The 27411-nt window shown below is 39.3% G+C and overlaps 1 protein-coding gene across 2 annotated transcripts; it reads right to left on the bottom strand.

The window, feature by feature from the left end:
- Positions 1 to 473: 473 nt before the first annotated feature.
- Positions 474 to 27194, bottom strand: LOC139454352 (short transient receptor potential channel 4-associated protein-like). Of its 2 annotated transcripts, none has more exons than XM_071235992.1 (23): positions 27027 to 27194; positions 24984 to 25106; positions 23520 to 23633; positions 21716 to 21776; positions 20663 to 20736; positions 20023 to 20182; positions 19211 to 19321; positions 17905 to 17967; positions 17204 to 17266; positions 16125 to 16262; positions 15039 to 15172; positions 13805 to 13884; positions 13515 to 13575; positions 12655 to 12713; positions 11933 to 11988; positions 11063 to 11108; positions 9583 to 9666; positions 8159 to 8249; positions 7561 to 7804; positions 6631 to 6743; positions 5519 to 5667; positions 4788 to 4854; positions 474 to 3321 (listed from the first exon to the last, which is right to left on the bottom strand). In XM_071235992.1, the coding sequence occupies exons 1-23, from the start codon at positions 27126 to 27128 to the stop codon at positions 3199 to 3201; spliced, it is 2316 nt and encodes a 771-aa protein (XP_071092093.1). In that variant the 5' UTR covers positions 27129 to 27194; the 3' UTR covers positions 474 to 3198. The 2 variants fall into 2 exon arrangements, with proteins under 2 accessions (XP_071092093.1, XP_071092094.1); XM_071235993.1 differs by having other exon boundaries at positions 16125 to 16247.
- Positions 27195 to 27411: the final 217 nt, after the last annotated feature.

Here is a 27411-nt window from a genome sequence, read left to right as displayed (position 1 = left end):
CCACATCCGTCCGTCGTACATTCTCTCCATCCACAAACCTACTTCAGCAACAGACCTTCAGATAAGACACCATGCAATGGAGTGCCAGTACTTTTAATGCTGACCTTTTCTGTTACCTTCATCATGGTATCTGGGTTGTTTTTTTCTGCCGTTCAGCAGAGCATGCTTAAATACCACTTCATCTCTTGACAATTGTTGAGTATTTGAACATGATTGCCTTTAATTTTCTTTGTATAATGTTCAACTCAATAGTACCAGCAATTAAATAACCTAATAACACTGTTAATGCAAAAATGTGAACAGCCGATTTGTAAAAAAAACTGCTGGAGAATACCCTTAAGCAAGTGTTACCCAAGATGAAATATTCATATTTTGTAGTTCTAGTAGACCAGAAAGAGTTCATAAAAAACAAAGAAACTTGCTTGATATTTATTTCAAAGTCGCCATCCCTTGATAGCTATACAGTGTATCTCGGAGCTCGAAAAATAATGAATATACTGTTTGCTCATGGTGGTGTGTCTTCAGTTTAGAATATGCTCATGTAAAAAAAATGTGTATGTTTGTCACTATCAAGAATCAGTGTTTTCCAGCTGGATGACTACTGGCGTGAAATACCACGTCTCCCAAGGCCCACACATCAGGGTCACGCTACTGCTTTAGTCTAATGTCGCAGGTACAGGCCCATGGCAGTACACCTCTCCAGCCTCAATTAGCAAGATTAGACAAACCAACTACAAAACCAAATCATGGATTAGTAGTTAGTGAGTTGGGTCTTATGCCTATTAAGCAATTTTCCAGAAATACTTGCAGGGGACACCAGACATGGGTTCATACATTGTACACAGTGTCAATGTTAAACCATCACAGCAATTTTGAAACAGGAAATAGAATTCCCGCACACGATTAAATTTCAAATTTCATTGGATGTTCAAAATGATGAAACAATTTTGTTTAAGGCTGTCGGACTGATCAACATTGGGCTCACAAACCATGATTGCCAATGCTTCAGCTCATAATACTAACAACATTTAACATTAACAACTGCTTTAAATTTTGCCCTTCTAATATATAGTTTGTATAAAAAATATTCCATAACTTACAATAAAAATACTATGTAAGGTACAATGGATACATACATTTTGATAAAAGAAACATTCATAAATATGTTGTAAATACCACAGATAAAACATATTCACAGTCATTTCTTTAAAACATTACATCTTATTTAATTCCTATGTCAAATATGAGAAATCAGCATTTTGATATCACAAACAAAAGCTCGTTACTTGTCATGCTTATACAAGAAAACATGCAATCTGGCCAACAGTAATTTGATTCAAGATTAAGGGCAAGTAAAACAGTCCACATTTCAGACAATAATCACTCAGATCAAGTATCTCCCAGACATGTCAATGAAGTTAATTCGTGCAGATCATAAAACAGACACAACCATCACTCCTTCCACCCTTTCATTCATATCAAACCAGGTCTCATTTCACATAACCATTACACCTTGGCTGTCGAGAATTTCTTGATGGCTAAAATCTACCTAGCAACTAAATTGAGTGCATTTGGAATCGTGTCCAGTTGTTTCAGTTTTGCCTTATCAGCAAGTTAGGAAGTTGGGTTTTATGCTGGGGATAGTAATTGTTTCAAATCTTGAATGAGAAGGGATTTTTCATGTTTCAAATATTGACATAGCACACAAATTAATATTCCATTTTCAGACCAGAATAATGTGTCTCAAATCGAGAATTTCTTTTTTGTTGTATAGACAATCTAAGTAATTATTAGCTCTGACACTAATCTTACCCTTCTCTTAGCACTTGAACTTGTAACCGTGGAAATGCAAGAAAAAAAGAGCCAAACTATTTGTGTAAAACTTCAAGGATATCATTGGATATTTCTGAAGTATTGAATAACATTCCGTAGACAGTCATAGCGCTAAATTATGTATGGAATGAGACCACAGTACAAACACAACACTGCACAACACGTAGTCAACATGTTTAAAAACATACACAGACATGGCCATAAATATTTACACATGTACAAAATTTACACATTTTAATTTTTTTGTGTCATCCACTGTACATTCAGGCTAGGCCTAAAGATACAAAACCGGTTTGAACAGTTCCTTTGTCCGCATGAACATGGAGAATTTTCTGAATCCATCTTGTGCATAAATAAGTAAAACTTTGTTTTCAAACTGTTTGTAGACACTTGATAGCCATCCACATGTATGCCTGTACCAGTTAAAACTGCACACCCTATGGCGTCCAGTTCATAATATATCAATAATCAAGAAACCATTCCATTCCTGCCGTCAATCGAACTCGCACTGATGAGGTGAACTTCCAAGAACAAGGTCTCATAGGTAACCATGGTATCTGAAGCCATGTTCCCATCGCTATACATACTATGACATATTCAGGTACGATCCACACAATTTGTTCTGGTCATTGAAACACGCTTCATGTTGGTCTTCTGAAATGCACAAACCAACTTCTGAATCAATGCAGCATCACTACTGAACATGTGGCTATCCAAACGTAACCATCAATACGAGGTTTACATGGCACCAACAGAAAACGCCCATTCCTTCCAGTATGAACAAGACAACCATCCAGAAAGGATTCCATCATTATCAAATCCTCATAAATAGTCAGAATCCAATGAACAGATCTGTTGCTAACACTCTCCTCTAATCAATTGGGAATAGTTTCCAATAGTCCCTGTGCTTGCAGATCATAGCCGTGTCCATCCACAGTTGCTGTGCTTGTAGATAGTGGCCTTGTCCATCCACAGTCACTGTGACTGTAGATAGTGGCAGTGTCAAGTTCCCTCTGTAAACACTCAAGAGTTTGTGTAAAATCTGAAAGACTTGAGTTTGACTGTTCAGGAGAACATGTCAGCACTAGCCAAAACTGAGGGCTTTTTTGGCTGGTTTGGGGGAAAAAATATCTTCAACATATTTGCACAACCCTGAAAACAATAACCATAGAAACCAATTTTCCTCAAAAGTGAAATCCAAGGATCGCTCCTCAAAAGTCTCCCTTGAAATTTCAACTTGTAAGCACCTGTGAAAATATGATACGGAAGCAAGTTGAAGTCAACCGACAGTTTCTCCCTGTAATGAACATCACAGCAATTGTACCGTTATTGGCGGGGATTTGAGACTGGAAGCCAAGGTCAAGGTCAGTTATTTCGGTCTCCTGACAATGGCGTCACATAATGTAGCACTGCTGTTGGCTGGGACTTGTCCTCAGACACCAACATATTCACTGTCTTTTTCCAGTATGAGAAACTAATCCGGGAACTCTGCAAGCAGGAACAACAAAAATGGTCAGTAAAAACGTCCAGGCCCTAAAGTTCAGGCAATTAAGAATATCTGGGCAATTGGCCACTTTTAGCAATATTCTAGGAGAGTGAGCGAGTGAGTTGGGTTTAACGCCGCTTTTAACAGTATTCCAGTTATATCGCGGCGTGTCAGCTTAATGTGGGAGGAAAGCCGGAGGTGATGCAGGTCTCAGACGTTTACGACTTCGGTGAAACCCACGAGCACGGGTATGGTGCTGACAAACCTAGAAACATAATCGGGGCGAACCTGGATTCGAACCCACAATCATAGGTTTCTGGCGTGCCCAAGGGACGCAACTCTGCACAGCGAATCGCGGCGCCTTAGACGACTGGGCCACCCGTGCCCCCTATTCTAGGAGAATCATAGCAGAGGACACACATTGTACCCATGTAGGGAATTGATGAGTGAACCCTTAACAAATAACTGCCCCACCTATTAAACTTTCTTATTTAAGAAAGAACAAGCGTAGAGTCGACAATGTCATCTATATTACTCAAAAGAAGTTAAGGATCACAAGATTCATATTGGTAATGTTAATCTGTCATGGCATGGTGATCCTTAACTTCTTTTGAGTTGTATATATCCCCTACCCATTTTAACACATCATGGTCCAAAACCAGGTAACTGACCCAACATTTCTCTTAGCCCATGTCAAAATAGCTGCAATGGCAAAAAACATTTCTTAATATCAAAATGGCACCAGTTCAGTATGTGCTTTATATATAGACATGCAATGTTTGGCAAGGATATATTTAGCAGTTTATTTGTAATACTCCATAGGTGAGAACCCACCCTATATTAAGACTTGTTGCCATGGAAACGTAAAAAATAAAAAATTCTAAAAGTGCTAATTATCAAAAGGCACCAGTTCAGCATGAGTCAGACATGCAAAGTTTCATAGAGAAATATTTAATGGTTTCTAAGTTATGCTCCGGAAAGGATTTTGGCACGCACGCACGCACGCACGCACGCACGCACGCACGCACGCACGCACGCACGCACACACACACACACGGACGGATGGAACCAATTTCAATATCCCTTGCCAACTTTGTTTGGGCGTGCGATAACTTAGTAATTAATCCGTATCCACATGTCTGACTTCATAGCATTGATGGAAACAATTAATCTTTCACATTATATCTTATCACCCAAACTCTTCCAAATCTGTAAGCCTTTTTATTGCTAGCAAAACCAATGGATTAACAGATTTAAACTGGTTGTATTGTGTCTGAAAATGACTAACAAGGCCAATATCTAGTTTAAATAATGGGCAATGATTTTCAGACAAAATCAGTAATATATATCCCTCAATCATATCGACAGAATTTGGTTCAAAATAATGATTCTGCTAAAATCCTACTGAATGTTATCTGTGCACACTACATCTCACTACAGAAAAACCAACAGTGAGTCGAAACCTCACCTTCTCTAAGGCACTGCAGTCTTTGTCTTTATGGAGATAGTGATCTTGCCAGAAGATCAACAGATCCCTGAAACAGGCAAACTCATCTTAAGACACAGAACATCAGTGATAGAAACTAACAGTTTGAGACCACTCATCCTTATAATGATAACATGTTGCAAAACCCTGAAAAAGGCAAATTTCTACTTGTTCTTAGGATACCTTAACTATTGGGCAGTTAGGCAAGGACTATAGGAGTAGTGCTGATTTTAACAGAACAAGTGCATGAATAGTTTTGACAGCACTTTCAGCAATATCCTTGCACAATAGCAGCAGTCTCTAGTCTGGGACAATCAATGGTACACGGAACATCCTGGGGGAAGTTACGGCAACAAATACAGCATCAGCAAATCATCTGAAAATATGTTTGAACTTTTCACTGTTATAGCTACTAATGTAAATGGATCCCCATATCGTTATTGATACACATAACATTACAAATCTAAACATTACCCGTGAAGAATTTGTCTGCAGCAACCCATGCTCGTCGTAAGAGGCGACTAATGGGATCGGGTGGTCAGGCTCGCTGTCTTGCTTGATGCATGACATTGTATTCCAATCGCATAGAACGATGCTTGTGATATCAATCACAGGACTGTCTGGTCCAGACTCGATTATTTACAGACTGCCGTCATATAGAGAGAACATTGCTAAGTGCGGCGTTAAACAACAAACAAACAAACTGTTCCAACCTGAAGTTTTGCATAACTGAGCTTGAGCCATGTACATCTAGGAGATCATCCTTCTCGTCACGGAGAGCGCGCAGATACTGGGGGAGCTTGTTCTTCTGGTTGGCAAACATCAGAAAGACAAGGGTTGTGTTCAGACAGCTCACATTCTCCTGTAAGTCGAGGAGGAAACATGACTAACTCTCAAATGGAAACTTAGGATGAACAAACAAAATCAATTGCTTCTCAGGTGTTGTTTATTTCGTTTTTTTAAAAATGTAGGCAGTTGGTCAAACGTAAAAAAAACAACAAACAAACAACATAAGTGCTATAATGTCTAGAAATATTAAGTTTAGAGGAGCTATAAATTGTCAGGCAGGCAATCCAACATGTAGTTCTTGATCATCACTATGATTTTAAACAATTTCATGACTGAAACTTGAACTTAAATACTAACAATTAGATACAAATTAAAACATGTAAGCATCAGCGGCAGAATATTATTCTGTCAGTCTTAACGTAATAAACTAAAAATGTAGCAAGACCTGTATGATGTTTATCAGTTTCTGAGAGAAACTAAACAGTGAGGAAATGCTTTAACTTTTACTTCTGTCTGACAATGAAAAATATTTCACTGAAATTAGTGTGTGTGTATGGTTTTACACCACTTTCAGCAATATTCCAGGAATATCCTGGCTGGGGACACCTGAAATGGGCTTCACACAATGTACCCATGTGGAGAATCAAACCCAGACTTTTGGCGTGACAAGTGAACGCTTTAACCATTAGGCTACCCCATAGCCCCCAATAAATTAGTAAATATTGTAATAATAAAAACTCAAGCATATATTTCCAAGATAATTCTGCTCAATCAGTAAGTTTATCACGTCTACTGACAACAAGTTTATCCCTTGTCTACTGGCAGTGAGTATCTCTTGCCTAGTGGCTCAATGAGTTTATCACGTCTACTGGTAACAAGTTTATGTACTGTCTACTGGCAACAGGTTCATTTCCTGTCTACCGGCAATGCTTCTAATGGCAACTGGCAACATGTCTATCTATTGTGTTCTGCCAACAAGTTCTTCTACTGGTTAAGCTTCTATTGTAACATGGCAAGCAGCGGGAGAGCACAGTACCTGTGTGAGGTTCTGGACATTGATGATATGGATGAGCTTGTACAGGTACTCCATCTGTCTCTGGAAGTTGCCAATGTACGTCAACAGCTTGCAGTCCTTCTTGGCATACTCCCCTGTACACAGACGGGGTGAGTGAATGAGTCAGTGAGAATGGTTTCATGCTACTTTTAGCAATATTCCAGCAATATCATGGCGGGGGACACCAGAAATGGGCTTCACACATTCTAACCATGTCGGGAATCGAACCCAGGTCTTCAGCGTGATGAGCGAACCCTTTAACCACTAGGCTACCCAACCGCCCCAGAGGTGCTGTGTATATGGACTATGAACAATATTTTCCCATAGTAAGTGAGTGAGTGAGAGAGTGAGTTGGGTTTAAAGCAACTTTTAACAGTATTTCAGTTATATCGTGGCGTGTCAGCTTAATGTGCTAGGAAAGCCTGAAGTGATGCAGGTCTCAGATGTTTACCACTTCGGTGAAACCCACGAGCACAGGCATGGTGCTGACAAACCTAGAAACATAATCAGGGCGAACCGGGATTCGAACCCACAATTATAGGTTTCTGGTGCGACCAAGGGACGCAACTCTGCACAGCAAATCGTAATACGGGGAGGTTAAAGCAGGCCCCCCGTTCCACTACGTGACCTTAGTGCTATGACTAGAGTTACAATCATGTTGGCACTGTTCTTAGTGCCCAGGACAGAACCACCAAACATTGAATCACAAACTGCCCGCTTGCATACACAAGAAAACACTAAAATATCAACATATACTTCCAGTGATATCAGTTCTACAATAATACTAAACTTTCCACCACTTTCACACAAGGCATGGTTAAATTTTTACAATATTCCATATACTTCTAAATAAAACTGTATTTTGTCAGCTATGATTCGTCTTCAGTGCAAAATGAAGAAACTAATAATTACCGTTATCTTCATTTGTGAAGTGTTCTAGAGATAAGACTAGGCTCCTGATGAACATGTTGGAGTCAACAAGGTTCCGGTTGACCGTTGCTACAAACTTGTCTAACTTGGCTTGTGTATTGAGAATCGTGTCAAACGTCTTGAATGCTTCGATGTTAAACTTAACCAACTCCCCAAGCAAGTCAAAACTGCTCTGCAGAATCTCCTTGTGGCGAATCTCATGCTCGACTATGTTGGTTGCAACATGCTGGAAGACAAAAAGAACAAACATTGATATGTTTCCATGGTAAATCATGAGTCAATGGGTGCATACAAAATTGGTATAATTGTATATAAAGAGAAAGCGAATTACTTTTCGGAAACAGTGCTGTGTGTCAGAAACTTTATCAGAGTGAGTATCGTATTTCGCCACTTCTAGCAATATCACGGCAGGGGATAAGAAATGGGCTTCACACAATGTACCCAGGTGGAGAATGGAACCCAGGTCTTCAGCTTGACGAGCAAACACTTTAACCAATAGGCTACCCAACTGCCCTAAAACTATCGGATACATTGCTATGAACAGATAATGTACTACGTTGTAACAGTCGCACCAACTCACCTGAAGTAGTCCCCTCCGCATGAGGAAGACCTGATCACAGTAGGATGTATCACCGCGCAGGTAACTCTCTACAGCTCGGGCAAGCCAGAACCTGGTAACATACATAATGTAAATAAACATAGCAAAATAGTGCCACTTCACCACTTGAATGACATCCACAAAGATGCCCACTCTCATTAAGATCAGACTCCAAAACAATATCTGTCTATTTCAAGATGTGTAGACACATTATCGTGCATTTTACTGGGCGCACTCTATCAGATTGAACACGCTTCGCCGGCTCACCGGGTGGCTAATTAATGACTTAATTAGCTGACGCACTACCACTGGACCACAGGCGCTATCACATGTAATCAGTGCTCGTTTAACAGTCATTAGCACCCCATTAACACACAGGCGTAATTCATTAAACAATGAATTACCCATGCGTGTGACATCACGGTCCGCTCTCCCATTCATCTTTTCTTGAAACCACAGCCGCCTATGTTTATGTCAACATGACCAACCAATCGGATTAACGCTTGAAAAGGTAACCCTTGCCCAAAGCAAGCTAACCCTAAGGACCGCAAAGGGGTGTTGGATCGTAAAGACAGGTAAGTTTCCCTAAGACCGAAAAATGGGTGTTGGATCGTAAAGACGTGTAAGTTTCCCGAAGACCGAAAAGGGGTGTTGGTTCGTGAAGCGAGAGTCACCGGAGCGTGAGGCATGGTAACGGTATAGCGTGACAGCGGTGGCACTAGAGCACGGTAATTGAGGGGATGCTAGAGATTGGGCTGGGCTGGTAAACTGCATTGTTGACCATTATACAAATAATTGCTCCTGACGAAGTCATCATGTGAAAACAAGGACCCCGAGGTCAGACCGCTGAAGGGGTCAGATCCGAGGGTCCTTGTATTCGCATACTGACCTCGTCAGGAGAAATCTTTTGTATTGTTACATCAAAATTCACTTTAAAGGCTATGAAGTCTTCAAACCATCCTGTTTCATAACAGTTACTTAGCTGTGAACCACGAAATGTCCAAACCCGACACCATCTTGTTTTCTAGCAGCCGAGTCAATAATCATCATGTGACAGGTCAGTACTGATCATGTGACGAGTCAATATTCGAGGTCAGAGTCAGTCACATCATTTCGGGGTCTACATTGAAAAGTATTGTTTCGTGACGTGGTGCGGATTAACCAATGGAATTGCAAGATTCTTAGAGGTATAACAATGTATATGTTAAAAGATTTGATGGTCAGGCTTTGTGACCAGGTTGATGTGCATCCTATTATTGTTGTACATGATATCAATCACTGGTTCGTTTCGTCCAGACCTGATTATTCACACGACAGGCCACCAGCATATAGCTATAGTGTTGGCGAGTGTGAGGCTACAAAACAAACAATTCATCAGGCTGTGATGATGGAGCAATTGTACCAACCTGAATGTAGACGTCGTAGGCTCCTTCTTCATGACTTCTACAATCTTTGTGAGAAGACCCTTGCTACCCCGGCACATGAGAGATCTGGTGAACACATGACACATGTCACTACTTCATTCAGGGACAATATTCCTTATATCAGGTTAAAACAGCATGATTATAATGAGTTCCTGAGACAAACAAACAAACTACTCCTTTACCTTTTGTAACGAGATTACCTTGTGACGATTATTATCATGCGAAGCCAGAGAGAATGTACACTGGACAAACAAAGGCGTAATGAACACACATAATGAACAGAATTTCAAAGAACCTTTTTCTTTTTTGAAAGCGCGAAGCGGGGGATATAGTATTCACGACCGTCCGTACGTCCGTCCGTCTGTCCCACCTGTTTGTTGCCGCGATATCTCAAGAACTAAACACTGGATTGTCTTCATATTTGGAACTATGGTGTATATACAGACTCCGCAGACACCAGTCGGTTTTGGTGACCTTGACCCCATTTTCAAGGTCACAGCAGGCATATCTGCTTTTGGAGTTGGAAAACGGTGTTGCCGCAATATCTCAAGAACTAATCTCTGGAATGTCTTCATATTTGGAACTATGGTGTATATACAGACTCCGCAGACACCAGTCGGTTTTGGTGACCTTGACCCCATTTTCAAGGTCACAGCAAGCATATCTGCTTTTGGAGTTGGAAAACAGTGTTGCCGCGATATCTCAAGAACTAATCTCTGGATTGTCTTCATATTTGGTACTATGGTGTATATACAGACTCTGCAGACACCAGTCGGTTTTCGTGACCTTAAATTAATTTTCAAGGTAACATTAACTTAATTTTCAAGGTAACAGACTCCGCAGACACCAGTTGGTTTTGGTGACCTTGACCCCATTTTCAAGGTCACAGCAGGCATATCTGCTTTTGGAGTTGGAAAACGGTGTTGCCGCAATATTGGTGACCTTGACCCCATTTTCAAGGTCACAGCAGGCATATCTGCTTTTGGAGTTGGAAAACGGTGTTGCCGCAATATCTCAAGAACTAATCTCTGGATTGTCTTCATATTTGGAACTATGGTGTATATACAGACTCCGCAGACACCTGTCAGATTTGGTGACCTTGACCCCATTTTCAAGGTCACAGCAGGCAAATCTGTTTTTGGAGTTGGAAAACGGTGTTGCCACAATATCTCAAGAACTAATCGCTGGATTGTCTTCATATTTGGTACTATGGTGTACAGGCGGGGGATATTTCGTCACTCTGTGACAAATACTTGTTGATTTTATACTTATGTGATCCATAATAGAATTTTGTCATAAAAACAATCGGTAAACCGGTATGACCGATATCTGTACCACCATTGGATAGCATGAAACATGTTTAAGTGTTTAACAAAGTCCATTACTAGTTCCCTGTCAGATCGGCATAGTATCAAGCATAGGACAAGGCAGCCCCAATGGGCAGACAAAGTGAAATACTTACCTATTTACGTTTTCTAGAGATGGCAGAGCCAAAGAACCAGCTTTGGCTGAAAAATAAATTCAAACATATTGAAGCTGAATTGTAAAGATGGTCCTATACCCTTATTATTAATATAAGTGTTCCAAACTGTTTGCCAACTGAAATGTGAGTTGTCAGAAAGTTAGGCTTTTTCAGCATTTACTGTTATAGCACATAAATGTAAGTTAAAATATATCATCACCAATAAGTCAGTGATTAAATTATTCCCTCCATCCCTGTTAAAACAAAGGGCAACAGTGTGACAGTACTATTCTTAGCTGACGAGTGTTTGCCTGAGAGCTCTCTGACTACTGAACAAAGGCCGTTCAGATGATCATATGGGGCAAAACAAAAGAAAACAGCGTTCCCTGTGTTGAATGGAGAAGCAGAGACATTTGTTTTACAGAATCTGACAAATTCAAAATAAGTTATTGAAATGGCTTCCATTTGAAGCAATAAGTAATAAAAATGGCAGAGGAAAGCCCTCTGTCGCCAGGCTGTCTTGTCACACCCCAGCAGGTACCCAGTTTCAAAGTCAAGCTATGGAATGGTTAGCATTTTGAAACGTTTTGCACAAAGCAGGCTTGATTTGATTTGACTTCTGTGAATTGCAGTCTCAGTTCATTAGATGCTCTAAAAAGAGTTCTTATTCACAGTGGATGGAAGGTGTACATAGATCCATGAAGTATGGTGATGTGACTAAATATTAACAGCTGTTATCAAACTTTCCATGCCTCTTTCATCTTCTACAATTATTTCATCAATATGTGTTCAAACATGAAAATCGTAAACATTTCTCCAAATAAAAGATGTTACAAATTGATTACTCAGAAAAGCACCTGAAGATCTTACCATTGATTCTTTTTACTTCATTGAGCTCGTTTTTGGAAAGTAGTAGATGCTTGTAGCTGCAAGACAGAAAATATGACCAAACTCTCACTCTCAAATCATTGGAATGCGTGTTGAGCATGTTTTGAGAAAAAAAATTATGCCAGTCTGCAATATTTCAGCTATATTTTAGCAGTCCAAACAAGTGTCCACTCGACAAACCAGTGGTTGATAGCATGAGCAATCATCCTATTCTAGTCAGGGTATTTATTTTGTTTGTTCTTTAACGCTGCACTCAGCATATTCAGGGTATGACACACGTTCAGCTAGGTCATGTCATGTATCCACCCAAGAGTATTTATTTCCCAAGTGTGATTGAACCCGTGAAGATTCCGGGGTAGAATAGGTCTTCAGCAACCCATATTTGCCGTAAAAGGTGACTATGCTTGTCGTAAAAGGCGACTAACAGGATCGGGTGGTCAGGCTCGCTGACATGGTTGATGCATGTCATCGATCCCAATTGCGTGGATCGATGCTCATGATATTAATCACTGGATTGTCTGGTCCAGACTCGATTATTTACAGACCGCTGTCATAGCTGGAATATTGCTGAGTGCGGCGTTAAACAACAAACCAACAAACCAACCAACCGGATCTTCAGGGGGCCAGATGTTTAAACTGTTAATGAGGTACTACTCTGCCTCATGATCGTGGGTTAGTGACAGTGACATGCTGTAGCAACTCACTCTGAATGATCACAGAAGCTGTGGACAAGTCTCAGGAACTGGATTTTCAAAGCAACTTCCTGGAATACAATTAGAAATATTTTAGTGAAAGCATGTTTTACAGTTCAGCTTAACGAACACAGTACTGAAAAGCTATTCAATGTTGAAATATATTATCACCAAGGAAACAATACAGTGTCTATAAAACAGCTACAACAGATCCATCAAGTGTACACCATCAGGGAGTTATCCAGGATTCTAAACTAAGAAAGTGCCCTTTGTGGGAATTTTGAATTTTGTTAGGTTGTTAATTTGCTTAAATTTGTCAGTGAAAAACAAGTCACCTAAACAAGACCATAACATTAGTTATCACTACATAACATGAATGATGAAATACAAGAAATTTGTAATTCAAATTGGGGAATATTTACGGACATTGGAAGCAGTGAGTGAGTGAGTGAGTGAGTATGGCTTTATGCCGCTTTCATCAATATTCCAGCGATATCACAGCGGGGGACACCAGAAATGACCTTCACACATTGTACCTATGTGGAGAATCAAACTCGGGTCGAATGCTTTAAGCACTAGGCTACCCCAACGTCCCCATTTGCAGCAGACTTGGACCTGAACATTGACCTCTGGGCCTAGATATGCCACACTATTCTGCACTGCAGGTAAGCAAAGTATTGAAAGATCGTCAGTTAACTGCATACGACAAGAGTATCGTCTCATCCACCCAGACACTATAGGTGCTGATCAATGCAGTAACCTGATCCAGGTTTTTCCTTACACTACAAAACTAGGGGCCCAGGGGACCCCAAATAATTCATTACAAGGAAGCAGTGACAATGTTACTAGCTGAAACAAGGTCAATAACTTACCGGACTGCATTCACACGCTGCATTATGACCCCTCAATCGATGCCGACTGTGGTACCTGTTCCTGTCATAAAAATGAACCCTTAAAATCATAGCATGTCAGTGAAGTATAAATGGTTAGTACTTCGGTCAAATGATTATTATTAATAAGTCTTGCCGACTGTGTCTATCAAAGTATGCAAATAACCATACTATTACAAACAATACTTCATTGCAAGAATTTCGGATTTAATAAAAACAATCTAGTTTGGAAAACAATTAGGGCAATTGTTATAATGAATGTAAATACTTACACTTGACATTTCCAGATGAACTGGTCAAACAATTCGCTGAGACCAGGCGCCAGTTTCAGGTCGGCTAACTTCCGTTGTACCTGTAATAAGCATTCCATCTTTACATATCTCATTCATTGGGAATAAACAAAACACTAGTATTCCATCTTTACAGATCTCATTCACTGGGAATAAACAAAACACTAGTATTCCATCTTAACAGATCTCATTCATTGGGAATAAACAAAACACTAGTATTCCATCTTTACAGATCTCATTCATTGGGAATAAACAAAATACTAGTATTCCATCTTTACATACCTCATCTATTGGGAATAAACAAAACACTAGTATTCCATCTTTACAGATATCATCTATTGGGAATAAACAAAACACTAGTATTCCATCTTTACAGACCTCATTCATTGGGAATAAAAAAAACACTAGTATTCCATCTTTACAGACCTCATTCATTGGGAATTAACAAAACACTAGTATTTCAATCTTTACTGACCTCATTCACTGGGAATTAACAAAACACTAGTATTCCATCTTTACTGACCTCATTCACTGGGAATTAACAAAACACTAGTATTCCATCTTTACTGACCTCATTCACTGGGAATTAACAAAACACTAGTATTACATTTTTACAGACCCATGAAGATCCGGGGTAGAATAGGTCTTCAGCAACCCATGCTTGCCATAAAAGGTGACTATGCTTGTCGTAAAAGGTTGATGCATGTCATCGATCCCAAATGCGTGGATCGATGCTCATGATATCAATCACTGGATTGTCTGCTCCAGGCTTGATTATTTACAGGCCGCCGTCATATAGCTGGAATATTGCTGAGTGCGGCGTTAAACAACAAACCAACCAACCAACCATCTTTACAAACCTCATTCATTGGGAATAAACACTAAACTAATGACAATTTCCTCTATCAGGACATGACAAGGATAGGCTAAAAAAACAACAGGAATCGGCCAAGTATTCAACAATCTTGCTGGAGACATTTCAATGATTTCTATGATTTTACCAAATCCTGATAACACATTCTTGCCTGACATTAAAAGTTTTGAAAATAATCCTTAGAGCACTTGAGAAAACAATCAGTAATTGTCCTGGAATATGAACTGACTTGAATCCCTGAATATATTTAATACTGGCAAACAAAATGCCACAACAACACATGCATACAAGAAAACACTGTAGGAAAATTTAAACATGTAAATTCCCTTTTCTTCAACTCACTTTTTTTCTGTGTTTTCCAAGTAGGAATAAACCTAGGACATAGACTACTTCGACTCTCTGTACCAATTCCTCTGTGATCTTCAAGCCCTGCTGTAGAATGAGAGATCCACCCTCTGTGGTTGGCTCCGACACACCTGCAACACACATACACACCATTTCAATACAAGGTGAGCTGTAATGGGGTTTAAAGTTGCGTCCAAGATGCTGGCACTTTTATAGTGTGTGTGTGTGTGTGTGTGTCTGTGTGTGTCTGTGTGTGTATGTGTGTGTATATATGTGTGTGTGTTTAACATGAATACCCCACTCAGACACAGTATACCAGCCAGTGCCATTGGATTCCTTTAGTTCAGTGAAGAAAAAAATAATGCTTTTCAGTATTTCTTCAAATCCCAAATCATCAAAAAGGACCAGTTCACCACAAGACTGATCTGTATAGCAAGTTTCATCTAGAAATATTTAACAGGCTTGGAGCTCTGCCCTCATTTTCAGTGTAAATCCAAAATTACATTAACAAAAAACACAAACAAAAAAAATAAAATAAAATATAAAAAATAATAATCTCAAATCATCAAAAGGCAGCAGTTCCAAAGAAAACCTGTCTATAAAAGAAAGTTTCAATCAGAATTATTTAACGCCAGAAATGGGCTTCACACATTGCATTGTGGGGAATTGAAACAGGGTCTTTGGCATGATGAGAATATGTTGTAACGGCTAGGCAGTGTTTGAAATAATCTTAAAACCCACACGACAGCAGGTGACCCATAAATGTTGCCTGCCCATCTTCAAAGCTACCTGCCCGCATTTCTAAATACATTATAAAAATTGAAAAATCACGAAAAAACGAGAGACAAATCACATCGTGATTCTGTTGAAATAATGTAAACAATCACCTGAGAATATACAAGGAGTTGTGATAAAACTAAATATGTAAGTAGTTTTAAAATTATCTGACAGTCAGGCAGGAGAAAAAATTCACGCAGCCTGATAGAAAACTTACCAGCCACGGCGGGCAGTTCATTCGGACACTGGCTAGGCTACTCAAACACCAGAAGAAAAAAATGATAATCAATATTTGAGTTTTCTTACCTCCGATGTATTCCTCGAAGTCATCAACTGTCTGTGTTTCATACAACTCGTCTGCCATTTGGTTCTCAATCCACTCCATCCAGCAGTCCAGCTCGCTGACCATTCCTCGGTATCGGGGAGTATCTGCATGAAACAGATCTGTAACATGTTAGATGATTTGACACGTTCACACGCCACACAACATACAGGCAAACAGTAACACATTCAGGGATTTATCTAGGATTGTAGTTCCCCTGGCTGGCTAATTGGACAAAAAATCATTTTTTGCTAAAAGATGTTAAATTCAGAGAATTCTTAATACCGTATTTTAAGATTGCATTCAATGGAACGTAAAACTAAGCATTAAAGCCTCTTCCCATCCATTGGTCTCATATCAGTAGAACAATAGTTACCTCTAAATCTACATGAATTTGGATCTTTTTAATTCAAATAAGAGATTTTTTTCTGACACTCATTTCAGACTTGGAGCAAAAATATTGGCCTCTGAGCAGGTCTTGATAAATCAGTGGTCTTTAAAACAGTAAGCAAAATAACAAACTTAATATAAGTTCTCTAATGTTGTGAAAAAAATGAGTAATTGAATGGGATGTTAGTCTTAGTCAGCACATCTACAAGTACTCCATGTGATTTGGATTCAAATCAAATAGTGACCATTCATCAAATGATGAAGCTTCAGCTTCAGTATCCATTAATGATGATTCAAACGTTGATATCCAATCAGTGGACAGTATTGTTAAACTGGTTTCCTGGCACTGAGCATTAACTGTTCTTGATGAATACCCCCAGAAGCTTCAAATATGTATACATAACACTCAAAAGAGTTAAAGAACACCTGATTTTTTTCAGTTGACTACAGTTAATCTGTCATGGCATGAAGTAGGAAGAAATCGTGTGTTCTTTAACTTCTTTTGAGTAGCATATTTCAAATGTTCCACCATTTCCCACAATGGAATGGCAGTGTGTTGCAATACCCATGTGCAATGACAAATTGACTATAGTCATATGAAAAAAAATCAATGTTTTTTAACTTCTTTTGAGTAATATATTTATGTTACCATTTAGATTTTCACTGCACTTACATTCTTTGGCAATGGCAAGCTTCACAAGTCGAGGAAGTAGTTCTGGAATTCCCAATAATAGTTCTGAAAGAAAGCAAGAGAACTTCATCATCTGTAACTTTACAAAGTTTGTGAAAAAGAGATAACAGTAAAATGCATGTGAACGAGCACGTGTTTTAACACCACCAGCACAAAAATGGTGTTGATAATCAAGAAATGGGACCTTAGTCACAGACAACTTTGTATATATTTTTTAACTATCTTGTAAACAAATATTGATCATGAGTGACAGAGAATACATTCATAAACAAGAAAAATGCCTGCTCCCATTCATTGATTTAACCACAAAGTAGACTAAATTACTAGTTTTTTCAATTGTAAGTTCAGAGATACATGTTCTTATATACAAATAAAGGTCTTTACCAAAACAAGAAAAGCTGACAATGACAGTCTTGACAAAAAACTTAGGTCTTTCTTTTGTTATAAACTGGTTTACAATTGTTTATTTAAAAAAAACTGTAAGCATTAATGCTTGGGTGATGGACGAAATAAATATCAAAAACATTCCTTCATTTTTTCTTTGGGATTGTGCAAAAGATATATAGGGTTGTACAAAAGAGAAAAAACAACAACTTGAAATCGTTGTTTTTTTAGACCTAAAGACAGTAACATCACAAATAGAAAGTCACATGACAATGAGCATTAACTGTACAACTACTTGCCTTGGTTGATGTCTCTCAGGTTAACAAACCCTCTACTCCTCTTCTGCTTGTTTTGAGCAAATACTGAAACAGAATGATCTATAAATAAATATTGTAAAACATACTGAAAGCTCACTTTCTTAAAAGTTTATCGACATGGTAAAAAAGACACTTACACAATCATGATATACAGTTTCACACGGGCATATATACTACTAAACTTTTGATAGGGATTGAGAGTATCCTGGTGGTGCCTGAATGTGAGTGATTGCTGGATATGTTGTCATATGAATAGTATTCAATATTCCTGGGGAACTGAAGCATGTGCAGCTTCATTTCAACTTGATTAAACATACATACACAGTTCAATAAGTTATCATGTTATGTTGGTTGGTTGGTTTGTGGTTTAACAGCGCTCTCAGCAATATTCCAGCTATATGAGGCGGTCTGTAAGTAATCGAGTCTTGGCCAGACAATCCAGTGATTGATATCATGAGCATCGATCCACGCTATTGTGATCGATGACCGTGCATCAACCAAGTCAGCGAGCCTGACCACCCGATTCTGTTAGTCGCCTCTTACGACAAGCATAGTTGCCTGTTACGTCAAGCATGGGTTGCTGAAGACCTATTGTACCCCGGATCTTCATGGGTCTCATATTATGAAACAGTATTATATATCTCAGTGTCCCTATCAAATGTTGAGTGTTATATTTATTGATTTAGTCACAATTAATCAGTTCTTAAAAACAGATTTTGGCATTGAAATTGTCTGACCAGTAAACTGTTCATATTCATATTCTTTTCACTTTACAGAGTTGAGAGTGAAAATGAAAGGTTTCTTGTGCCTATTGTTTAATTCTGAACTCCAATATTCCAGTTATATGATGGCAGTCAGTAATAATCGAGTCCAGACCAGACAATCTAGTGATTAATATTGAGAGCAATGGTCCATGCTGTCAGGGTACCAAGCCTGATCACGCGATCCAATAGTGAGTGAGTGAGTTGGGATTAATACTGCTTTTACCAGTATTCAAGTTATATCACGGTGTGTCAGCTTAATGTGGGAGGAAAGCCATTAGTGATGCTGGTCTCTGAAGTTTACCACTTCGGTGAAACCAACGAGCACGGATATGGTGCTGACAAACCTAGAAACAAAGTCGGGGCAAACCGCCTGATCTCAGTTGCACGGCTTTCTGGGGGCCTAGCAGGAATCCCCACATAGTTGTAATCTGGCTACACTTAAAAAATTGTACCCATGTCCCCGCAGATATTTATAACTTATGTTCTAAGATTATTATTTTCCAGAAAAAAAGAATATTACTTACACGAGGATTTGTTTTCATAAATATCTAAATCTGAGATCACAACAGCAAGAATACGACAGAAGTTGGCCAGTTGAACATCGTCCAGACAGCTGATCAACCCTCTCAAGTTGGCTGCAAAAAACAGAACATATCAGGCACCATTACCAACATGCACAGACACTGAAGGTCCAATCACATCCTTTGTTTTAATTCCACTTCCATCGAATAACATAAAGACGAGGTGAAATGGTGCTTAACACCAAGCTTAAGATAAATGCACTTATATCATGTATGTACAGACATGCATGTATGTGAGTATGCATCTGCTTGTACTAATACGGACTAATGCTGGTTATATACTAGCGCTAGCACAGAGATACCATGCAACAGTTTAACATGGATATGCCATTGAAAGTCTACGGACTATGAGCAGACCAGTCCTTGTTTAATCACCTTTATGCCGAGCACCAGGCAGGGTCACAAGAAGTACCACCTTTAACATCTTTTGGTTTGATGAGGCTGGGGATCAAACCTTTGACCGTACACTCTACAGACTATTCACTAGACCACGGAGGACAGTCAGATACATAATCACAAACACCATAAACGTAATGAGGGAATACGACGCTTCATTGTCCATCTTCCCACACTTTACTGAACATTTTAATTCAAAACAAGTGAAACATTTCAAAGGAAATATCATATCTTGTTTAATACAGCACTCAGCAATATTCCAGCCATGAGGACACTTGGAAATAATTGATTCTGAACCAGTGTAACACAACATCCCACAAAACCTGCTTCAGTGTTATCTGATACAGTAAACTGCTTACTTATTCTGTGCAAGTCGAGCACTTCTTTACGAGACTGTAGCATGTCCTCAATGAGTTGACAAGCATTGACAAATGTTTTCTGGTGTGCTAGTAGTGTGAAGATGTAGTTGAGTGTGTCGTCACTTCTCATTAGCTCAGTGGTCACTCTCTCACCAACACTCTGAAACATAACAACCGTCACAATATCTTACACACACATTGAGTAACTTAAAGCTAAATGTCATGCCAGGCATTCAGAAAGATTTTCTGCAACATTTTGAAAATTTCATAATCAAATTTATTACCATACTGTCAGGTGTATGAACAATTGTTTTTAACTGACCACAAGTTCCCATGACGGTAATGTGCTTTTGAACATGCATGTGGACACTTAATCAGGTTTGGTTGCAAACTTAAAACCAAATTATAAATAAATAAACCTCAATATTAAGGTAATGTATCAACACCAACCAATCAATGTATATCAAAGGACAAGTTTGTTGAAGATGATTAATATAATACCATTTACAAGTGATAATTTACAATTTCATGACACTGTTGTGTTCATTAATTGACTGAAATCTTCAGTTATTTAAGGACATGTTTATTCCAATAAGTCATTTTCCATCTCAGTACTATAAAGCTAGTGTTCAACACTTACAGTTGTGGTGATCTTGGTGAGAATTTCTAAGACGAGACTTTTGATCCGCAGCATTCTCTCAGATTCCCAGATCACTGCAGAAACAACCAACATGACGTAGAAGCTTTTGTTTGTTTGTTGTTTAACACCACTCTCAGCAATATTCCAGCTATATAACGGTGGTCTGTAAATAATCGAGTCTGGACTAGACAATCCAGTGATTCATATTATGAGCATTGATCCACTCAGTTGGGATACAATGACATGCATCAACCAAGTCAGCGACCCTTTCGGCAAGCATAGGTTGCTGAAGACCTATTCTAACAGATCTTCATGGGTCTCGTGGAAGGTGAAATAGGGTTTAACACTGTGTTCAACCTTTGTGTTTTTTATATATCGATGTGCATGCACGGGTGTGGATGCTTGTACAAGTCCATACTTATGGTGCTTTCATGGTGCTAGCCCACTGAGATACCATGCCACATGGATACCCCAGTCAGATACTGTAGTGTCTAACCAGTCCTTTTATCCCAATAACGCTGAGCACCAGTCAGGGTAACAAGTACCATCTTTTATGTCTTTTGGTATGATGCAACTAGGGGATCACACCAACAACCATTGCACTTTCTGGGCAGATGCTCCATCCACTAACACCACAGAGACACTGTCATGACAGTAATCCTGTATGTAATTTTGGAATAAAAACAATATTTTTGTTCATGATCGATTAATTCCTTAATGATTTTATAAGTATCGAAATCTATCTTTGGCATTACTGAAATCTGTCATTTCAGTGACAGCGAATGTTGTTTTATGCCACAGTCAGCAATATTCAAATCATGGCAGCCAATAAATGACCTTGTTTGGTCCATAAATAAATGAGTGGCTCATAGCCTGCCTGCCTGTCTCACAGCCACCCAATCCTCTGCAATCAGGTGCTACAACAAGCAAGGGGACTTATTCTGCTCTGCTATAGGGGGTATTCAATAACATAGGCCATAAACAGCTCAATCCTTGACAATACTGGTTACAATTCTTGTGTAGCATCAGTCCTAATCAGCAACTCACACTTACCTTTGCCATGTCTAACTGGGTGTGGGAAGAGCGAGCCGAAGATAAGCAATCGCAGTAGCACCTAGGGCACAATGATGTTGAATATTAGGCTAAGAAACAAAACACTTTGTTGAACCTAATGCAGGATCTTTGGGGGGTAAATAGAAGTGCTATGATCCTTTGCTTGATCATGATGATCAAAGTAATAAAACCATGATAAATAGACAGGGATGAGAATGGATATTTTCCTTTTCAGCTGAAACACCTTTGCAGTAGAGTGTGGTCCAAAATCCGGGTTTGTTTATGGGGGGGGGGGGAAGAGCAATCTGATTTCAACAAAGTTGCGGATCCATGGAAGATTCTCATCCCTAAATAAACATGACGATATTCCTGATGTTGCTAAACCCCACAACTGAGTGTGAAGTTAAGTAATGCTGTTCATGTCCCAGCCAGCTGGAATCCTGCTATAACAGGTAAAACTGTAACAATCCAATGTGGGCCAGACAAACTAGTGGTTGATAGCATGAGCAATGATCAACATCATCTGATGACACCATCAGCAGTCACCTGGACATGCTGGAGACGCTGTGAGCACATTATCCTTCTAGTCAGCTCTAGTTGTGACAAGTATGGGGTACTGACCACGTTTCACCTGTCATGACGGGAAGAGTGTCTTTCAGCCAGGAAGATTCACTACTCAGGGATAGACACCACTGGTCATATCCAACTAGCCCGGAGCTCATTTCGGAATAGTGGTTTAAGCAAAACATCTCGATTTTGGTATGAAACTAGCCCCTATGGATTTTCACTAGTCTTGGATTAACGGACCAGTGGCCTTGTCAAACCCTGTTATTTCTCCATAATACAGGACGAGATAAATGAACATGGTGAAAAGTGTCACAAGCCCTGGGTCCACTTGCATAAAACTATTGTAGCAGTACCAGCACTAGCATTCCAATATTCCAGCTATATGACGGCGGTCTGTTAATAATCGAGTCTGGACCAGACAATCCAGTCATTGACATCATTGATCCATGCAAATGGGATACGATGACATGCATCAACCAAGTCTGCGAGTCTGACCACCCAATTCCGTTAGTTGCCGTGTTTTACGACAAGCACAGGTTGCTGAAGACCCATTCTACGCCAGATCTTCACAGGTCTACAGACACAGGTAACAATACCACAGGTAACAATAAGATACATATATTTGTAAAGTTGTGAACTAATACAATACAATAAGACAAAACAAGGTAGATTTGAGTTAATTAATGATACAGTAGCTCTTGTATAATGGCATACATACCTGCAGAAAATGTTTTTTTACAATGTATTATCAAACAATTTCATGACACGCTCATACAACATGTACATAATCGTAAGGCTTCGTATTGATACTCGACCTCACGATATAAGCTAAGTGAATCTGTACACCCCAAATCTTTGACATTAGCCATAGTGTTCAGGGTTAGAACATAACACTAGCCCACTAGCCTGGGGCTCATACAAATTCCTTCAAGCTAGTACAAATTTCCCCATTGTTTTAACATTTTAAGGACATTTTATCTTTACCCAGTCTACTAAAGCCTTAGAGTTCAGTTCTAACCCTGGTTGTCGTCTGAAGATCGAATCTAGTCAAATCTCTTTGGGTCTAGTGACTTTTACTCATAAAAGCCCATACACTTACACAAAGATCTACTGAAAATAATGTCAAGTGACAGGTTCCAACTCGTAGACACAAAAGTTTATGGCACAGACTGCACCCTTAGCACTAAAATGGCTTTGTCTAAGAGGACGCAAAGACCAAAGAGAGAACAAAACTTACGTCAACTCCCCCCAGCTCAAAGAACTCCACGGCAAACTTGTCCTGCTTCTGGTCCTGGGGACCTTCATCCTGAGATCGTCTGGGTTCAAAGTTCATCAGCTTACCAAGAAGCTTCTGCAAGCAAGGCAACAAAGGAGTAAGTGTCAGCCTCATTTAGCAGTCCTGCAGATACAAAATCACCACAGAGGACGCCAAAAAAGGTATTAATTATATCCATAGATAACCACAGTATGACACCAAAACCAATAACAACTAAGCTCTCCAATAATGTGACACCAACAGCAAGGAAAAATTAATTTCTTTCTGAACCTCACACACTTCCTTGACTTGAAACATAATGTTGAACTACACTATTCAAAAGAAGTTAAAATGCGAGGTGAGGTGAGGTGAAATTGGGTTAAACGTCGCATCCAACATGTCCAAGATTATTGCAGTTATATTGTGATGTCCATGCAAGTGTGTGTGTATATGTGGCTGCTTGTACTAGTCCGGACTGATGCCGATTTATAGTGCTATCTCACTGAGATACCATGTCACAGGTCAACATGAATACCCCACTCAGACACAGTATACCGACGCTGAGCCGACCAGTCCTTGTTTTAGTCCCTCATGCCGAGCGCCAGACAGGATAACAACAGGTACTACCATCTTTTAACGCCTTTTGGCACGATGTGGCCGGGGATCGAGCCCCGGACCTTCCACCCTCTGGGCGGACGCTCTACCACTAGACCATGGAGGTGGTCAGAAGTTAAAAGTGATTGAGTGAGTTGGGTTTAACGCCGTTTTAACAGTATTCCAGTTATATCATGCCGTGTCAGCTTAATGTGGGAGGAAAGCCCGAAGTGATGCAGGTCTTAGACTTTAACTACTTCGGTGAAACCCACGAGCATGGATATGGTGTTGACAAACCTAGAAACATAATCAGGGTGAACCAGGATTCGAAACCCACAATCACAGTTTTCTGCCGTGCCCAAGGGTGACGACTGGGCCACGACTATAGCAGTGAATAGTTAATCTGTCAGGAAAAAATGTGGCTGTTCTTTTACTTCTTTTGAGTAGTACATATGCTCAAAAAGACACTACTGAATACAGTTAAACCTTGCCAAGAGAAACTGCCTGGATTTATTATCTGGATTAGTTGGTTGGTTTGTTGTTTAACGCCGCGCTTAGCAATATTCCAGCTATAAGACAGCGGTCTTTAATATAATCGAGTCTGAACCAGACAATCCAGTGATTGATATCATGAGCATCAATCCATGCAATTGGGTTCGATGACATGCATCAATCGCCTTTTATGGCAAGCATGGGTTGCTGAAGACCTATTCTACCCCGGGTCTTCTGGATTAACAAACATGGATTGTGGTAATCAGCATTCAGACAGTTTATCATTCAGCACATTTAGCCTATCAGGGTCTAACAAGGATTCTTTGGATATAACAGATACTCTGTCAAGGAGACTGTTACCTTAAGACTTTTGAGACATTCATCACAGTCAAATCCAAGTTGTACACTGTACTGGTCAAGTGACTGGATGAGTTCCGCCACTTCCTGTTGTTCTCCGATCTTCCCCAAGATGTGTGGGGGAAGCTGAAAGAAGGATGCAAGGAATCAAACAATTATTCAGGTATTTAAGGAAATGTATCACAAGACATGGGACTTTAGTCCAAAATTCTGTTTTGGAGTTTGTACCTCTTAATACTGACAATGTGTTATAAAAGTTTGTCTTACTACTTGATTTCAGAGCATCGATTTCATATACAAAAGCAAATGGTCTTGACTTCATCTAAGAATTAACACCTTGATGTTTTACTCCTCACTCAGCAATATTTCAGCTACATGATGGCAGACAAGCCAATCCAGTGACTGATATCATGAGCATTGATCTACACAATGGGGATACAATGACATGCATCAACCAAGTCAGCAAGCCTGACCACCAGATCGTGTTAGTTACTTCTTGGGACATGCAAGAATTAACACTAGAAGTCCATAATGCCATAAGGCCGAACTCACATTTTACAGAAAGCGACGCTGACGAAAGCATTATTATTTTCAAGATATTTTTGATTTTCATTTCAACATAATTAAAGGGATTACAAACGGGAACCTTAAGAATATATTTTTTCAATACAGTAATTTCATTATGATACAAGAATGCAGTTTATTAGATATTCATTTATTGAAGCTGCACACATCCAATGACACTGATTGAAACAATCTCTATCTACCGTGGGACATGTCATGGAATCCAGCCAAGTCACTTTCATTCACTACATATGTTCAGTAATATCTAATGATTGAAAATCTGACAAAGGCGTCAGTAGTACTTTTCACGAAACCACCAAATGAATTACTAAATACTGCCAGTCATCACGTTCAAGTGATCTTGTGAATTAAAGGCCTGACACCTGGAGCTGTTTTCACTGTCAGTTTGTACCATATCGGCTCAGTCTTTAGTATCAAGCAGATTACAGAACACAAAAAATGGCATCGAAATCCCTCGTAATTGTCGGTGAGACAACAGTCATGAGACACCATGGCTATCCGTAAATCTTTGTAACTGTTTGTCCTCATTTTGCACCTTTCCATAGCCGATGAAGCATGACCAGGTACATTTGCACTAAGTTTAACAGTGTGGACATAGTTCAGTCAGTCAGCTCTTCGAGCTAACATTCCAAAATTTGAGTTGAAAGATTCTCACAAAAACTGCCGGCTTGTCTGAGTGACATGTGACCAGCACAGCAATAGAAACCAACATTTTTAGTCCTTATGATTGATACCTAAACTATTGGGTAGTTTGCCACGGACTACATAGGACTGAAGTCAATTTCTATCACAGCAGCAGAGATCATCCTCATGAGTAGTTGTAACGCAGAATTCAAAAGGTGCACCAGTAAATGTTTCAAACAATTGGTTATGTGGCACATCTATTTGTAGGTACTCATCATTAAAAATTAGTGTAAGGAATGAGACACTGCAAATGTGGTTTAATATTTTGATTGTCTTATTATCTCCGATCTGTAAGGGCATAACTACCATGTATTGTATACATAAAGTTCAGATGTGATGGAAAACTAAAGGCCAATAGCATTATCAACCAAAGACAACTGCTATCTTTCTGTTCCAGTATCCATTTAACAAGATTGTTATCAATGAAAATACAGCATGGGCTGTACTGCTGAAGTTGTCTGTCACTATTACTGATATGAGATACATTGCAGCTGATGCGTCCAAAATTAAATCTGATGAATGAAAAGGGCAAAAGGACAAGTCACAAGTAAACAGCGGACATGGATTTTTTTCAATAAAAGAACATATGAGAAAAAGTAGGTATTTCCAAGAAGCATCACTGTCAGCAATTTAATTGAAAGTAAAATAATCAGAACTATCACATAACACACTTTATAAAGTTAGATCCTTAATTTCGCCCATATCTGAGTGAATTTACTTTCTTTCTCGCAGGAAGTTCATTTTCTGAAAGTTACCAGGCTTTCGCCGAATACAAACCTGGCTTATCCGGGTGTAGCCAATACCGGTATACTGCCAGCTTTCATAGGATTGAAATATAGACTTTCTACTCAAGCCTTTCTGACTTTTGTGTCGCAACATTTTATTACGCTGTGCAAATACCCAGCCTACAAATGATATGAAAGATGGTCTAACTCCAGGCGGGTAATTTTTGCACGCATGCGCAATGCCTTTCTGACCCGGAAAAGAAGCACGCACATGCGCACTCATCGTGTTCTGACATATTTCTTTGATTTCGTATCACTTTTTTTTTCAATATTTGCATCAAAATGTTTTTTATTTCATTGCATCGTCATTTTGATACCTGGTGTTGTTCATAGTGTAACAATAATCAGTTCTTTTATAGCTTATTACTCCGTTGCCC

Source organism: Haliotis cracherodii, unplaced genomic scaffold, assembly GCF_022045235.1.
Source record: "Haliotis cracherodii isolate W230 unplaced genomic scaffold, xgHalCrac1.p SCAF_10, whole genome shotgun sequence".
Taxonomy (NCBI): Eukaryota; Metazoa; Mollusca; class Gastropoda; order Lepetellida; family Haliotidae; genus Haliotis; species Haliotis cracherodii.
Note: the sequence above shows the minus strand (reverse complement) of the source record. Positions and strands in the feature narration are given on the sequence as shown.